This window comes from Oryx dammah, unplaced genomic scaffold (assembly GCF_014754425.2).
Source record: "Oryx dammah isolate SB20612 unplaced genomic scaffold, SCBI_Odam_1.1 HiC_scaffold_24, whole genome shotgun sequence".
NCBI lineage: Eukaryota > Metazoa > Chordata > Mammalia > Artiodactyla > Bovidae > Oryx > Oryx dammah.
Window position 1 is genome coordinate 30,112,832 of NW_024070208.1, and position 17,030 is coordinate 30,129,861.

Here is a 17,030-nt window from a genome sequence, read left to right on the forward strand (position 1 = left end):
AGGAGCCAGAGTTGGAGGAAGACCCCTCCCAGGTAAACCGAACGGAAACAGGAACACACACTAGACTGGATCTGGCAGGTGGAGAGCTAGAGTGAAATTTCCTTTTCTGTGTGCTGAGGGCACAGGGGAGCTGAGCCCAAAGGAGCTCTAGGGATCCGACTTCAGGCAAAAGTCGAATGAAAACCAGGCAGTTCTCAGGGTGTTGCATCAAGCTAAGGCCCCCACTCCCCTCCTCCGTGGAGCGGGGCGGGCGGGGGTCGGGGGAGGCTTCCAAGGCCTCAGTGCAGAAGTCAGGGAAAGCCGGGAGCCTGCAGTGACCACTTCAAGCGTCAGGGAGTATCCGAATTGCCACCCCCTCCATAACGGCTGTTCTGATGTCCCCCAAACCATGCATTCTCAGCGCGGGCCCTAGCCTCCCCCGCAACCCAAAGAGGGCAAACAGTGATTCTTGCAGGCGGAAAAATCTTTCCATGCACCAAGCACAGAAGTGCATATGGCAAATTCACACCGCGGATCTGTGGTGTCACAATTTGGGGAGGGGGGGTGGTTGGGGGCAAAATCCATGCTCCTCTCACAGCTCCGGCGAGGGAGCACGGGCGACCTCACCCGGTCCAGCCCCTGCAGCCGGGCGCCCTGTCGCCGGGGTCGCGGTCACGGTCACCGCGCGCTGCTGCCACCTTCCCGCGCGCACAGGGAGAGGGAAGGGGGCGCGGCCAACCCCCGAGCCGCCGGGGCGGGGCCGGCTCCGGCTCCGGGAGGTGGAGCCAGCTGCAGGGGGCGGGGCCAGGGCCGGCTCCGGGGGGCGGGGTCTGCGGGCGGCGCCCTGCCCCCCGAGGAGTCCCCGCGGCTCCGCCCGAACGTCCGCCTGCCTTCCGGCTCCTCCCGCCGCCTCCTCGGCGCGCTTCTCCGAGGTGCCCGCGAGGCAACGCCCCGGGCAGCTAGGGAGCTGCTGCGGCCGCGGAAATCTGTATACACCGCAGCGCAGCCCCAGTAGCCGTGTCTCTGTGGCGCAATCGGTTAGCGCGTTCGGCTGTTAACCGAAAGGTTGGTGGTTCGAGCCCACCCAGGGACGGCAGTGTTTTGTTTTTCCTCTACGGGAAAATTCATTTTAAAACGGCAACAGGGAGATTTTTTAATGGAGCAAGAGTACGATACTGCGACGCTTCTAGGACAGAGGAAGACGACGTCCAGTTAATGGTGTTCGGTGCTGGTGAATCCGAGAGCGACGCTGCTGCGGCGTGGTTTGCTCATTCTAGTTCAAACGAGTATGTGGGGGAAATGTGCACCCATGGTCCAGGAGACCTGCCCGACCTTGTTCATCAACAGCAGACACTGCAATGGCAAAAACAAACCCCAAACACTCAATTGCTCACTGGTGGGTGAATGAATAAATAACCATTGGTTTCTCTAGGAAAACCTGATACCACTCAAAAGCCAAAGTGGTTATGCAATTTTGCCTTATGTGCAGTCAGAAAGATTGGAGGAGCCGTGCAGATGCAAACAAGCAAGAGGAGACCTCTCAGACTGTGGAGGCACAATTCATCCCAAGCCACTGTGGGCTGAATTAAGTTGTGCTCTATCTAGCTTTTGGACCCAGGACTTCAATCTAGGCAAAGGCCTTAACTGTTCACTTCGTTTAAGCTCCTGGCAGAATTTTTCCTGAAATTAGAAAGTGTAGAGGTTCCTGTTAAAAAATCTCAAACGACGTGTTTTCAACTCATCGCACAGAAGACGCAAATATTTTTCAAGCAGTGGATTCACACACGATTTCCTCTTTTTTCCTGATTTTATTGAAAAGTAATTAACATTATATCACTGTATACATACGATTTTCTATAAAGATAGGGAACCACATGACAATATGATAACATGAGGCTGTAATTCATTCTTGCCAAGACTGAGGTCACCTGGTGCTCAGTAGGTAGGTGCTTTTTCTCTGGGATGTACCTACCATGAATAGACTTTAGAGACCCAGAAGAAGGAATCGTTAAACTATATCACTAGGGTGTCTCTTAGGGAATGCTTTGACAAATGCTGGCTGACAATTATTTATCAAGTTACTGTTGATGATAAAATATCCTCTATTGCCTTGTTAGGAGCCCTCAGGAAGAAGACACAACATTGCACTTTCAGTAGAATTCCAGACAGAATAACAGTAGTGCGTCCCCCCTACCTCTACCCCCGACCCACCCAAATGTTCCTAGCTAGGAGCCTTTCTGAAGCTCCTGGAAATTCCAGACTTTCCACCTACACTTCAGGATAGCTTACAGTGGAAACGAGAGAATGGGGGGTGGAGGTGGAATTGTCATAAGATCATTTACAGACTGTTCAAACTGAGTCTCACATTTCAAGATGAAGAAGCTGTAATATTTGCTGTTAACTGAAGTGACAGATCCTTCCACTTTGAAGCTGAGTATATTTACACTAGTCTCTAAGCTCCTCGAAGGAAGAGACCATATTAATGATCATTTTAGGATCCAGAGGATTCCCTTCACCCTGTTTCCGCATGAAACATTTTAGAGGTTATAAGGACTTACCAGGGTTCTTTGAAAGGTCTAGTTTGCCTTACACCTTCTTCCTGGCCAGATGTCTGTCCATCTGCCCAGCGTGCCCTTCCCCATCTCTGCTTACCTGGGTCACATCTGCTAAGAAGCTACCCCTGGGAAAGCCTCCCCGACACTGCCTCCATCTGATATAGATGCCCGTCCTCCGCAATTCATCATAGCACCCTGCAACCAGGGAGTTACTTGTTCCCTGAACGGGACCGTGATCTCTTTAGAGGAGGAGCCATGCCTTTATTCATGCCGCTCACTCACCTAGCCCAGGCCTGTCCCATGGCACACACTCAAGACCAGAGCCATCCCTGCCTTCCTGGGTACGTGGTTCACAGAGGCCAACAGTCACATAAAAATGCCTATGGCCAAGGATCAGCATGAGGAACACAGAAAAATGTCCCCTGGCCCTGAAGAAAGAAGTCAAATTCGATGGGCTAAACTGTCTTCATGGAGAACTTGAAATGACCCTGAAAGATCTGGACAGGGCACAAGGCAGGGGCGGGACATTGTAGGCTGGGCAGATTTCAGGACAAGATGAGGGGGTGGCGGGGGTTGTGGGTGGACTATGTGTATGTACTTAGGGTGCAGTGAAAATGTTCTTAGCTTGCAAAAGGGCCCTGAAGACTGAGGGAGGAGGCTGGGCTTGACTCTGTAAAGGAGTCACTGTTAAAAGGTTTCTGTTTTAGGATAGAAGGAAATCTATTTTTGGTGGTCAGGCTGACAATAGCATCAATAAGAAATAAGAGATCACAGGACAGTTGAGACACACTTATATTTCAAAGGAGAAGCAGTGAGGCTCTAGGCTAAGGTGAGTAAAGGAAAGAAGGCATGGATGCATTCAAGGGAAGACTGGTTGAAACCTTAGGATGGAAAAAGGAGGGAAGTGTGAGGGTGGAGCCCACATTTAAAGCTTGTTGTGTTCAGACCCTAAGTCATGTCTGACTCTTTGTGACCCCATGGACTGCAGCACACCACGCTTCCCTGTCCTTCACTTTCTCTTGGAGTGTGCTCAGACTCATGTCCATTGAGTTGGTGATGCCATCCAACCATCTCATCCTCTGTCGTCCCCTTCTCCTCCTGCCTTCAATCTTTCCCAGCATCAGGGTCTTTTACAGTGAGTCGGCTCTTCGCATCAGGTGGCCAAAGTATTGGAGCTTCAGCTTCAGCATCGGTCCTTCCAATGAATATTCAAGGTTGATTTCCTTTAGGTTTAAAGCCTGGGGGACCCAGAAAAATGGTGATACCTTTGCTTTGGATGATTCTTAAAGAAAACTTGAAATTCAAAAAATTATAAATTGTCCATATTTTTAGCTTATCTAACCTGTGGTCAGTTCTCCACCATGGAGTTTATTGAGAACCTAGCCTCAGAAACGTCATTTTTTTTTAAAGTTTAACTTCATTTTAAGTAAAACTTCATTTATTTAAGGTGCGCTTCCCTGGTGGCTCAGCTGATAAAGAATCTGCCTGCAATGCGGGAGACCTGGGTCCCATCCCTGGGTTGGGAAGATCCCCTGGAGAAGGGAAAGGCCACCTGCTCCAGTATTCTGGCCGGGAGAATTCCATGGGCTGCATAGTCCATGGGGTCACAAAGAGTCAGACATGACTTTCACTATCACTTTCATTTATTTAAGATAGTTTCCAGCAGACCACTTGGGGTTTCACAGAGCCCTGTGAAAATCTGAATGGGAAGCTAAAGCTCTTCTCCCCAGAATGTACACATTTACTGAGAAATTTTTATTTACAGCATCCAAGGGAGTCACAGAGCCTCTGGTGCAGGTTCTTGGCCCTGTTTTGTATTTTATCCAATTTGTATTCTAATTACTGATCAAAGTCATAAAGCATGACAAATGCAAAGTGTTTAGGTATGGAAAAGTTACTAAACTGAAGATTTTAAGGTAACACAAAGAACTAGAAGAGTCTAATAGTATTGACAAGTCACAAAGAGAAGCCAGTTCCTTTTTTTTTTCCTTGCTGAGAAATTAAGTACATTTGTAAAATTAGTAATAAAGGACTTGAGACAAAAAGAGCTCGCTGGAGGCTTTAACACTTAATGTTTTATTGTAGGGGCTTCCCAGATGGCTCAAGGGTAAAGAATCTGCCTGCCAGTGCAGGAGATGTGGGTTTGATCCCAGGGTCAGGAAGATCCCTTGGAGGAGGGCATGGTGACCCACTCCAGTATTCTTGTCGGGGAAATTCCATGGACAGAGGAGCCTGGTGGGCTACCTACAGTCCATAGGGTCACAAAAAGTCGGACATGACTGAGCATGCATGCTTTATTGTTAACACTCTGGAACCACTGGACATACTCTGTGAAGCGCTTTAGTATACTGATGCTTTCAGGGCCCCTTCTGTAGGGATTTATACCATCACCAGATACCAATTTACATTTCTTTCCTTGGGAGTTACTTTAATGACTCCCAGAAAACTGTCATATTTGCTGTCATGAGTCACCCTCTCACAGGAATTGAGCCTTTTTTTTTTTTTTTTGCAGTAAAAACAAACCAAAAACTATTGTCTGTCTGTCAAAGATGACTCAAACTAGTTATTCTGAAACAAGTAAATCAAATACACACTTTAAAATAAGGAGATGCTCAACTGCCTTAGTAATAAGCTGAAAAAGTAGAGCATAGATTATTATATGCACATGTTGAGTGTAATGATAGTTTGTATTTAATTATCTAATATAGTCACTTGTACTAGCATATATAGGCTGACCTGATAATTGGAATTCACTATACTACTACTACAGAGGTGACAATCTGCAATGGATAAGAACTCAATATAGAATTAAAATTTTAAAGATAGAATTTTTCTATTAATTACCATCCACAGAGATGCTTTATGATAATGACAAGGTCTGTATCCATGGGACTCTAGATTACAACTCAAACATTTTGCCATCCTTCTGAACAGGCCTGCCTTACATCGTCTTGGGCCTAGGAGGAGCTTTAAATATCAGGTGAGCGTAGACACACTTGAACTTTTCAGCATATTTAGATCGTCTCTGCCTCCAAACTCAGCGGGAAGGTTATAATAAAGAGAAAACTGGCAAGAAGGGTGCTTGACCCAGCTATTAAGTGCCTGCAGTAACTAAGCAGAAAACTCATTTTCATTTTGAGATTTGAAGTATTTCATAGGAGCCTCTTTTCTCCCAATGACCTCTTGCTTCTTGGCTACATTTAATCTCCTGATTAAACTTCTCCAGTGCCAGATTCCTTGTCACTTTGGAACTTGGCTGTTGTGAAGAAGTTATTTATATAATAAGAAGTGCCTTTTGTGGGTCTGCTTTACTCAGAAATGTCCTGGTGTGCCTGTCAGCCACCTGTGTCTCTTCTGTGCTTCTTGAGGGAACATGGATGGGAGAAAAGGGGGTGAGGATCTCCTGGAGGCAAAAGCAAGAGGGCCAGAAAGACAGTCTACCATTTAGATGCCTTTACCACCTACAGAGAAGGCAATGGCAACCCACTTCAGTACTCTTGCCTGGAAAATCCCATGGATGGAGGGGTCTGGTAGGCTGCAGTCCATGGGGTCCGGAAGAGTCAGACACAACTGAGCGACTTCACTTTCACTTTTCACTTTCATGCATTGGAGAAGGAAATGGCAACCCACTCCAGTGTTCTTGCCTGGAGAATCCCAGGGACGGGGGAACCTGGTGGGCTGCCGTCTATGGGGTCGCACAGAGTCGGACACGACTGAAGCGACTTAGCAGCAGCAGCAGCAACAACCACCTACAGAGACTATCCATACACCACCTTGGCCTCCTGGTTCCTATGTCTCCTCACTTTTCCTCAGCTCCTGACCCAACCATGGCCTTGCACCTCCCTTGTCATCCTTCAGACCCTGTCATCTCAGGTCAGTGCACCGTGTCTGAAAGCTCAGGTTCAAGTACACCACTTTCTAACCTGCTTACTTCCTCCAAGAGTCCCATTCCGGCATTCTCTGAACCCACCTCCAGTTCATGGAGGTCCGCCACCACTTTTTGAATGACCGTTCCTTATCCCATGTCCCTCCTAACCTTCCCTCCTTATCCTTTACTATAATCATTTTCTTGCCTAAAACCTGAACTCCTTTCTCTTCTGTATCCAGTTTGTTTGACAAAGCCTCTAACTTCAGCTAACTCTTTAACTTCCCATCTACTCTCTCAGTCCTGCACCCTAGCCGCACACACGGTTAGAGAAAAATAAACAACCATTTTAGTTGGTCTCAGTAGAGTTTACAACCATAGACTTCTGGAGGGTTCTGAGCACTGCCTAGTGAGCCTACTGCATGGTCCTGTTCATTTAGCACCGGAAACTCAAATCTCTCTTCTTCCATCTTTAAGTCTTTCTCCCCTCAGGCCCGCAGCTTTTATTGGCTCCTTGAGAAAAGAATCACAAGACCCTCCTTATCCCCTAATCTTCAAATCTTCTGATGACAATACCTACATACTTTTTGTTTTCCTTGGTACTAAAATGGATAGACTCTTCTAGCTCTTAGTGTCACACCCTCTTCTGATCTTGGATCTCATCCCAGAGAAATCCGCTCCTGCAATTGTCCTTTCTCTCATTTACAACATCCATTTGTCTTTCTGGAACACTTGAGCTCTCACTTAAACATGTGATAACATCTCCCATCTTAAAAACAGGAAAAACCTTGACCTTGCATTTCCCCACCAGGTGTCAAGCAAATGGTTCAAAAGAATGGGATGTGTATCTGCCCTTTCTCACCGTCCCTTCTCGCTTGAACCCATTCACACTTGTCCTCACAGCTGCACTGAACGGTCCTGGCTAGGTTACCAAGGGTGTCCCCGGTGCCGAGACCCAAGTCAGGTCTCGGTCTTCGTGTTTTTCTACTGCTCAGCGGCACCTGGCCAGTCGGCAGCCTTCCCGACAGCTCTTCCCTTGATTTTCAGGACACCACTCACCTGGTTTTCCTCTTAACTGCCCCTCTTCTATCCCCAGAGCTGTTTTAACTCCATAATGACCCCACCCTCCACGGGGTGCTAGTGGTAAAGACCCTGTCTGCCAGTGCAGCAGACCTAAGAGACATGGGTTCAACCCCTGGGTTGGTTGGGAAGATCCCCTGGAGGAGGGCATGGCAACCCACTCCAGTATTCTTGCCTGGAGAATCCCATGGACAGAGGAGCCTGGCAGGCTGCAGTCCATAGGGCTGCAGTCAGACATGACTGAAGTGACTTAGCAGGCACGCACTACATCATGGCATCAAATAGGATCCGTGCACTCATCGTTCTAGATGGTTATCTCCAGCGGTCCCCTCTCGAGCCCCAGTGCTGTAGATCCACTTTCCTATTCTCCCCACTTGGAAGTCTAATAGGTATCTTACATTCACGCATCCAATTTTATTTTTTTTTAGCATCCAGAATCTTTTTAATAACAAACTTCTTGTAGCCATGGTTGGCCTCTGGTGTGCTCGAACTTCCAGCTTTTGGAGTGTACAAAGGGTTTGGTGTGGCTATGCAGGGTTCCTGGGGCCTTGCCGAAACGCCTGTACACCTCTCTCCGCCCTTGAGAGGACCAGAGAGGACAGTGCCACAGCCCTTGGCGGAGTCCAGGGCCAGCTTGTCGAAGGTGAGGGTCTTGCTCCCCGGCCTTGAGGATACGACTCCGGGTGCAGCTGCTCACTCACAGAGCACACACCTTGTTTGTGCACTTCCTGTACATGCACATCAGTGATTATAGTTCCCACGATCACAGATGTTTTGCCTTCCGAGCTCGGAAACCCTATCTTCTGATCACTCAGGAGAGGGAATGCATCCAAAATTGAATAAATTCTTTCCTTTAAATGTTTTCCTTCCCAAGTCTGTCCCATCTCAGTAGACAGAACTACTCATGTGTTCAAGCAACAAAATCTGAGCTCCCTCTTTGCATCCTCTTTCTACCCCGCAACCATCAACTCGACCTGTTGGCTCCACCTCTGAAATGCAACAGTGGTCCAGCTGTTTAACACCTCCACACTGTCTGAACTGAGACTGTCATAAACTAGCACTTCCATTCTGACAACCGTAGTCAGTGATCTTTTAAAACCTCTTGACTAGATTGTGTCATTGCCTTGTCTGGAAACTTCTGGTGGCTTCCTGTTATTTTCGGGGACCATACGTGATCTGGTTTCTGCCAACCTCTTTAACCCAATGTTCTAATTCTCCTTCCCTTGCTCACTGTTCACACTGGCCTCTTCCCTGTTCTCAACCACGCCAAGCACCCTCACACCTCAGGGCTTTTCTTCTGGGATAATGCCCTTGAATCAGTCACGTTGTCAATTCCCTAACTTCACTGAAGGACCTGCTCAAATGCCACCCCTCCCGCCAAGTCCACCTGGTCTAAAATAATCTGCCCATTACTTTTCTCCATAGCATTTAGTACCATCTGACATTTATCAAGTCTGCATTTGTGAATTTGCCTACTTGCTAAAATTTGTAACCCTAGAAACCAATACCTGCAGTGCTTTTGTGGTCATTTGTGGATGTGTACACAGCAAGTGAAAGATCTGAGTCCCTTGCAGAACATCTGGTCTGTGCCACAAGGTCCTCGATGTGTGGTACAGATCACTTGGTGTGAACTGAACATGCTCATGTACATCTTGGATAGGACCAGACTTCAAGGACTGCTGGCATGGACCCAACGTCTCATGGACATTTTTCGTGCTTTTTGTTAGTTATTTTGTGGTTTAAAATAGCCCTGAAGCGTGGTGCTCAAGTCCTATCTCCTGTTCCCAAGCTCAAGGAAGATGTGATGTGTCTTATGGAAGAAAACATGTGTGTGGGACAAGCTCCATTCAGGTATGAGCTACAGCACTGTTGGACCTGTGTTCAACGTTAGTGAAGCAATAATATCTATTACATAAGGTATCTTTAAACAGAAAGACACAAAAAACATCATTTGTTGATCAAATGATGATGTTGTGAGCAGAGGTTCACAGGAAGCTAACTGTATTCCCACCAGGAGCAGTGGTTCAGTAATTGCTAATGCAGTGTTCACGGCAACTTTACAGAACTACCAAACAACAAGAGTCAACCACATCTATTTCCTATTACCACCTAACATTATAGATTTACCTTCTTGTTTAAAAGGCAAATGACTGAAAGGCAAGAATTTCCTTTTATTATTTTTTTATTGCCTTATATCAGCTTTACAACAATGCTTGACATTCAGCAGAAACCTAGAAATATTTGAATGAATAATTAATAACAAGTAAAGGATGGATAAGTAATGCCTCAAAGACACTCAAATAGCTAAGAGAGTTATAGTAAATATTCGGCCTCACTAGTCATCATGGAAATGTAACCAAAATGAGCCAAGGTTCTCCTTCCCCCAACCAATGCTACTTCCTAGTGCTGATGAGGATTCAGCAAAATGACTCAAGACCAAAAATAAAAGTGCATATTCTTCAACCCAGCAATTCCACTCCCAGAAAATAAAACCTGGATCTGTGAAAATTGTTGTCAGTAAGTATAATTAACAATAACGAAACAGTACAAATCACTTCAAAATATAAACCGATGAAACAGTGGTAATACAATGTAACATTACATAGTTATCTGAAAGGCGTCAAAAACTAAAGATGGAAAAAATGCTCATTAAACATGAACACAGATCATTAACAAACAGGTACAACAGAAGCTTTTATTTATTAAAAGTCTAAATGCATAAAAACATGAAAATGTCTGCAGTAGTTATTATCACTAAATGTTAAGATGAATACTCTGAAATCTTGGTGTTTTCTTGTATTTTCCCAGTTTTTCCTTATAATAAACGTGTCACTTTTGTAATCAGGAAAAAGGGAAGGGAGGGAGGTTTGGAAGTAAATCTGACGAATTAATTCTGAAGTTCTGAGTCCCTAGCAAAGTATTCTTTCCCCAAGATGGCCACCCTTAAACCTTAGTAACTCTGCTACTAATTCAAATTAATACAGCAGGAGGTGCTGTTTGGGCATCCGAAGTTTAAATGAAGCTACAGGTTCATATAAGGAAACTATTTCTGCCAAAACATAACTGTTAGATGGTGTGTTCCACTTTGGCTACAGAAATAGGTGTCTTAGGGGAGAAAGATGATACTTATAATCTCTTAGCACATCAACACAAAAATGCATTACTTTTTCCTTTTATAGATCATTTTTTGATCACATTATGCAACATTCTAGTTATGAGTTTCCTGTCATGTTTTTTAAGGAGAGAAAGAGGAGACAAATTATATGGGGGGGAAGTTTACATTCTATACCACTCTACTGGTACAAGACACATGCTTAGGCTCTTATCTAAGACCACAGCACCACTAGTAAAAACAGTCACATGCTCACATACCATATACAGTCACTTAAGTTTGTATCAACTAGTGTTTCTCCTGAACCAACAAAACTAAAATTTGAAATGTAGAAACTGAGTGTACCCAACTGTACAAATTGCTAGAATCTATACACTACTTTTCATTTTTAACATTTTCAAATCCTCATTCACCTACCACAAAATGAAGCCAAAAAAAGAGAACACATTCATCATTATTTAAACTTATGAAACAGATCACAGGCTTCTTGGGCATGCTGCTGCTACTGCTAAGTTGCTTCAGTCATGTCTGACTCTCTGCAACCCCATGACTGTAGCCCACCAGGCTCCTCTGTCCATGGCATTCTCCAGGTAAGAATACTGGAGAGGCAAAACCTTCAGTAGCTTACATTTTGTTCATGACAAGGCCAGTGTGTCAAACACTACCTAGAAATACAGTAAATTTTTCCAAGAGTAGTAATAAATATTAAACTAAAAAGAGCCAAAGCACTCAACAATTCTCAAACAGATATTCATCAAAATGAGGTAAGTCTAACGTGTCATTTGCTAAAGAATTCAATGCTGAAGCAGAAAAAAACTCATCAAAAATATCAGTCTTCATGGGACTTTCCGAGTTCAATGTTCTAATAAAAGCATTATTTGTGAGTGAATCTGGCTGAAGTTCACTCAGGTTTTTCTTGGGGCTGCAGTAATTATGCTCCTGCCTCAGATGTGTGTTGTGGGGAATACTGTTTAATTCATTGGGAACTGGTGCCGGGATGTGACTATCTCCCATTTCTAAATACCTGAAGTCAGCCTTCCCGTTTTCTGAGAGCTCTGTTGAAACCACACTGGTCGGGGACAGTAATTCTGCTAGAATTTCTTCATGAGTCTGAGCACCATACGGGGAAACACCGGGAACTGTGGCGCACCCTGATTTATTATCGGCAATGTCAATTTGACGCTGCAGTTCTTGTAGCAAGCCTTCTATTGACTCACCATCATTTGGAGACCCACAATGGGACACCTGTTCTGAAGGTTCACTTGAAAGTGTTCCATTCTGGGGGGAAGACATCAGAGCAGCTAATTTCTTCTTTTTTGCCTTAAGTTTTTTAAGAAGTTTTAGACGGAGTTTATGAATCTGACCCTCAACTGTGTCTCCATGGTTTGGTGAAGAAATACCATTTTCATTTCCATGAGAATTGTGGTTGAGGTGAGCTCCACAGGAGGCACTTTCACATCTCTTCCAAACTTCCGAATCACCAGTGCCATCAGCACGGGGAGTGGAAGCTGTGCTGGCTGGTGACTGATGGGTTGGAGGAGAGTTACTCACCAGAGGCAGCTTAGCTGCCCTCCTGTGAGCTTTCCTGGAGGCCTGGCTGGCCTTTTGTCTTGAACCTTTAGTTTGAAAGCCACCAAAATTACTTGCCCCCTTAACTGAAGGCTGAAAATCAGTCACAGTGTTTCTGTTATGAGCTGAAACACAAGAGGGCATAAAAGAAACACCCTTGCTTAATAAGCCTTTTACCCAACTTCCCACAAATGGTTTCTTCTCTTTCAGAGGTGGATTCTGTAATGGCTTAGCTGTTACAGTTTGAGAAAATGCTGTGGTTTCTTTTTCCTTCCAATCAGATACCTGAGATGTAACATGTTGTTTCAATGAAGCATTCCTCTCTAGCACAACTGTACCCTCAGTGTCTACTGACTTTACTTGCTGTGTAAGGTCACCAGCATGAGTGTCATTCACAGGCTGAGTAACTACAGTATCTTCTGTAGTCACCTGTACTGATGGCATAGTTACAAGTTGGGATGAAAAGCTTAAGTCCATAGACTGGTTGTGGGTAAGCTTGTCCTCACATGGGGCCACTAAAAAAGCTATGAGTGGCTCCTCTGACTGCAAAGTGTTTGCTTCAACAACCCCTACGTTTTCTGCCAGAGGTTTGTGTTCTAATAAAAAACCATCAGAGTTGGACTGTACTTCTTCAAACGTCAAAGGTAAGATACTGCTGTCAACTGAACCTTTCAGATCTGGAAGAGAATGATGTCCAGGAGCTACGGCTTCATCCTGTGAGAGGGTATTAGGAACCATGGACACATCTGTGGGGTGCGTTCCTGAAGACGGTTCAGCTGAGGCAGCTTCGCCTGTAGAACATGCTGCTGGAGACGCTTGCTTTTCGTTGCCGAAAGCGAACTGGTCACTAGTCTTTTTAAGTTGATGGCAGGCAGGTGCTTTATCTGTCATCTGGGATGTTTTTCTTTCCCAAATAACAATATGTATCTCCGAAGCGGGAACCTGAAACGTCTCATGCCTTTCAGAACACAGGCCTTTTAAGTCATCACATTCTAGCCAACTTCCTGGGGAATGGGGAGTGAAAGTGAGAGGTTAGATATTCAAACAGACCACTATCCTAGGTAACTTTCTTCTGGCCTTTTTAACTGCTATTATTACTGAATACCCACCAAAAGAGAACTTGAAAACATGGCCTTATCCTTATGTCACCATTTTTCTCTGCCGAATGTCAAGTCCTTGGATTTGGATAACAAAAGTTATGGACTAACTAACATCCAGAAATGTGAAAAACTGAGGCAGTGTTTACTCTTTTCTAAAATGCTCATAAAAATCAAGACAGAAGTATCTTTAACTTATGGAACTGAGAGTGCAGTATCACCTGATATATCTAACAATATCAGAAAATAGATTAGGTTTTTCATATATATGAATTTTCAAGATAAATGAAGCTTGTTACCTCAAGTACCAACATTTAATTTGATTATATTATTGGTTGGGGGAGTTGTTAGGAAAAAAATAAAAGCTTACGTTTTGGGGTGTCTGCTCTTATTTCTAAGCCCCTGTTTTCTCATTTGTCAAGTAGGGATGAGATGATCAATGACAGGAAAAGACATTAAATACCCACTCTAAAACACCAAAAAATCCCAAACAAAACTATCTGCTAAATAAGTTTATGTTGATACAGTCTTATAAACAATCCAAACCCACTACTTCTTATCCTATACCCATTAAAACTTTGAGAATATTTTCTTTGCCTAGGTCAGTGGATCTCCACCACAAACATATGTTAGAACCAACTGATTACTATTTGGGCTGAAGCCTCAGAGATTGATTCACTGCTCTAGAGAAGAGCCAGGATATTTTTTATAAGCTAACCATACAATTTTTATATATTTGTCAAAGTTGGAAAATACCTAACCTCTTCTCTCTGAAGAGGATTTTTCATTCTCTAGAATGCAATTAGAAAACTATAATTTTTTTTTCAGTTTTTTTTTAAGCTATTGAGAACTAATCTCCCCCTAAATTCTGAAGTAGGGTAAAACTTTAAAGTAATATCTATATTTATGAGTTTCCATTTGCAAAGTGCTTTTATAAGCATATTTTGATATGTATCCAAACTATCCCCAGGAAGAACATTCGGTGAAAAATAGCAAACTATAAACCAATAGTAGTCTCTCACCTCAATCTCTTTTTTAAAAAAGCAATATGCATATGCATGTGTATACTCATAAACATGCTGATATAAACAAACAAAGGCAGCCATGAGGAGTGATTCTAAAGCAGGGTGATGGGGTAGAGGAGAGGGGTGGGGTTGTAACAGGCAAGGGCAAGAAGAGACAAAAGAATGTCAAGGCAACGTTTATCTTAAAAGAACAACAAACTAGAGTTCAGTCCCCATGCCTATTATCATAAAAGAAAAATGTTTAAGCACTTACCATCAGCATCTAAAATCCATGTTACAAAATGATTATTTGCTTGGTACTGAATTACAGAAGTTACTTGATAAAGACAGCCTTCAGAATGAAATGAATAGCGCTGCAAGTCATTATGGGGTAAGCCTTCCACAAAGTGTAACATGAATACGAGAGAGACTCTGTAGGGGAGAAAGGCAAAAGAAGTCAAATGAATGTGATGCCATGTGTCTGGCTGCACAAAAGATGGTCTGAGGCAAGTGAGTCACATATAACACTCCCAAGGCCAACTGCACTGCTTTTTCTTGAGAACCTCCAGATGTGTGCCTTAATTAGAAACGGAGAACTCATTTGAAGATGTGTGTAACAGTACACCCTTCTCAGAATGGTGTCACTGACAGTTGGAGGCCATCATGCAGTAAAGCTCTAACACAGGCCATTAAACAAAACTTGCTCTGTAAGCTGCAACAGTGCTTTGGCTTACAGAAGATCTCTTGAAAACTACCTCACAGAATCAAAAGAAAAAAATCTAGACCTTTGAGAATTTTCTTTGGCACCAAGTGCCCAAATTTAACTGCTTTTTTGTTAGATGGGACAGGTAATATGTGACACAAAATAACAAACCTAAGATATTCAAATAAACATTTTTAAAAAATCAAATAAGTTAATAATTTGGCCTATTTCTCTGTTTTCTCAGGAAGTAGACAGACCCATCAAGTTAAAATTCTACTTACAAAAAGTTTATTTCTAAGGAAGTAGAAAATAAAACATACTGGTTATTATAAATTTCAAAACATCTGCAATTTCAAAAATACATTATTACAGTAACATGACAAACCAGAGAACAGAATCCAGAATAGGCCTCAGATAACTAAATTTAACAGAACTTTCAGGATTTACAAAAAAATGTTGAATATCTCTTTTACCAATATTTAAACAGATGTCAAAACTTATTTAGCTTATCAACATTTATTCAGCTGAAATAAACTTGAATCAGTGTCCAAAAATGTAGATTATCCAAACTACAAATTATCCCTTGTCAGTCTATTAGAAAATAATCCAGTCTTTATGTAACTATAAATGTAAGTCCTGCAAAACTGTCTATATCAATAAATTCTGTTTTTTTGCCACATATTGATCTGTGATGCCAAAAGTGGGGAGAATTTAAAAATTGTGAAGCATTTAAGTGTTTAGAAAATTAATGGGCATTTGAAGAATTTGGAGAAAATTCACAATGCATATATAACAAAGCAAATGAAAACATAGTCAATAACTCCAGGAAAAATAAAGAGCTATGAAAGAGATGAAACATAACCACATATACTTGGCAGGAGAAGGGATGTATGTATACTCATAATAAACAATGAAGTACTGATTTAACCAAAAAATGTAGTCATATTGGAAGGACAGGGAGAGGTTAAACACAGGTGGGGCCCAGGTGATGGTGTGAGAGCCCCAGTCCTCAATATTTTAAAAGGTGCAAAGGTACACTGCACTGAAATGTCAAAGTGAATGCTACCTTAAAGGTTTAAAGCAGGCGCCTGGAAATGGACTAGGAGGGGCGCTGTTCTTCTTTCCTTTTAGGTCTTGGCACTAGTAGATTAACCGAGATTTTGTTACTTGGGTGAAAATAAAACCTTTAGGAAAGGTTCTAAGGGATTTATTGGCACATCCAAGGCCATCGGGAAACAGGAAGAGAAGGTTAATGTCACTGGTTCTTTACTACATCAAATGAAACCTCAAAACATGTCCTTTAGGTAGCGAGAAAGTTACAGAGGAGGTACGTGTGTGAGTGTATTAACAAAAAAGAGAGAGAAACCGCCTAACGTGGAACTGCTGCTGCTGCTGCTAAGTCACTTCAGTCGTGTCCGACTCTGTGCGACCCCAGAGACGGCAGCCCACCAGGCTCCCCTGTCCCTGGGATTCTCCAGGCAAGAACACTGGAGTGGGTTGCCATTTCCTTCTCCAATGCATCAGAGTGAAAAGTGAAAGTGAAGTCGCTCAGTTGTGTCCGACTCTTCGCGATCCCATGGACTGTAGTTCACCAGGCTCCTCTGTCCATGGATTTTCCAGGCAAGAGTACTGGAGTCGGGTGCCACTGCCTTCTCCAAACATGGAACTGACCTGTGAACTCTTACAGAGATGGGGCTTCTGATAACACTATAAAACAAAATTCTGATCAGTCCGCCCACTGAGGAAAAACAGAAGGGTTGGTGATATATAATGAAGATATATCTGCTCAAGGGCAGCAGAAAGCTTACAGAAGGATGAAGAATTAGCACGCTGAAGTCCGGGAGAAGATGGAAACTCAGACAGATGAGCCTATGGCTCATTTTGAATCATCTTAGTTCTTGAAACCAGGTTAAGGAAATCCCAGAATTCTAATGACTCTAGGCACTTGATAATCATGATGGTGTGATCACTAATCTAGAGCCAGACATCCTTGAATGTGAAGTCAAATGGGCCTTGGAAAGCATCACTACGAACAAAGCTAGTGGAGGTGATGGAATTCCAGTTGA

The 17,030-nt window shown here is 43.5% G+C and overlaps 1 protein-coding gene and 1 non-coding gene across 3 annotated transcripts in view; one reads left to right on the forward strand and one right to left on the reverse strand.

Annotated features, from left to right (window-relative positions):
* Positions 1 to 998: 998 nt before the first annotated feature.
* TRNAN-GUU lies at positions 999 to 1,072 on the forward strand. Its single transcript has one exon. It is a non-coding gene; the product is annotated as a tRNA-Asn (tRNA).
* An 8,571-nt stretch (positions 1,073 to 9,643) lies between these two features.
* USPL1 (ubiquitin specific peptidase like 1) overlaps positions 9,644 to 17,030 on the reverse strand; it is a 30,727-nt gene continuing 23,340 nt past the window's right edge. For both annotated transcript variants that reach the window (XM_040267145.1, XM_040267144.1), the window contains 2 exons: positions 14,536 to 14,693; positions 9,644 to 13,164 (listed from right to left, as the gene is read on the reverse strand). In XM_040267145.1, coding sequence (XP_040123079.1) covers positions 11,321 to 13,164; positions 14,536 to 14,693 — 2,002 coding nt within the window. In that variant the 3' untranslated portion in view covers positions 9,644 to 11,320. The remainder of the gene's footprint in view (positions 13,165 to 14,535; positions 14,694 to 17,030) is intronic.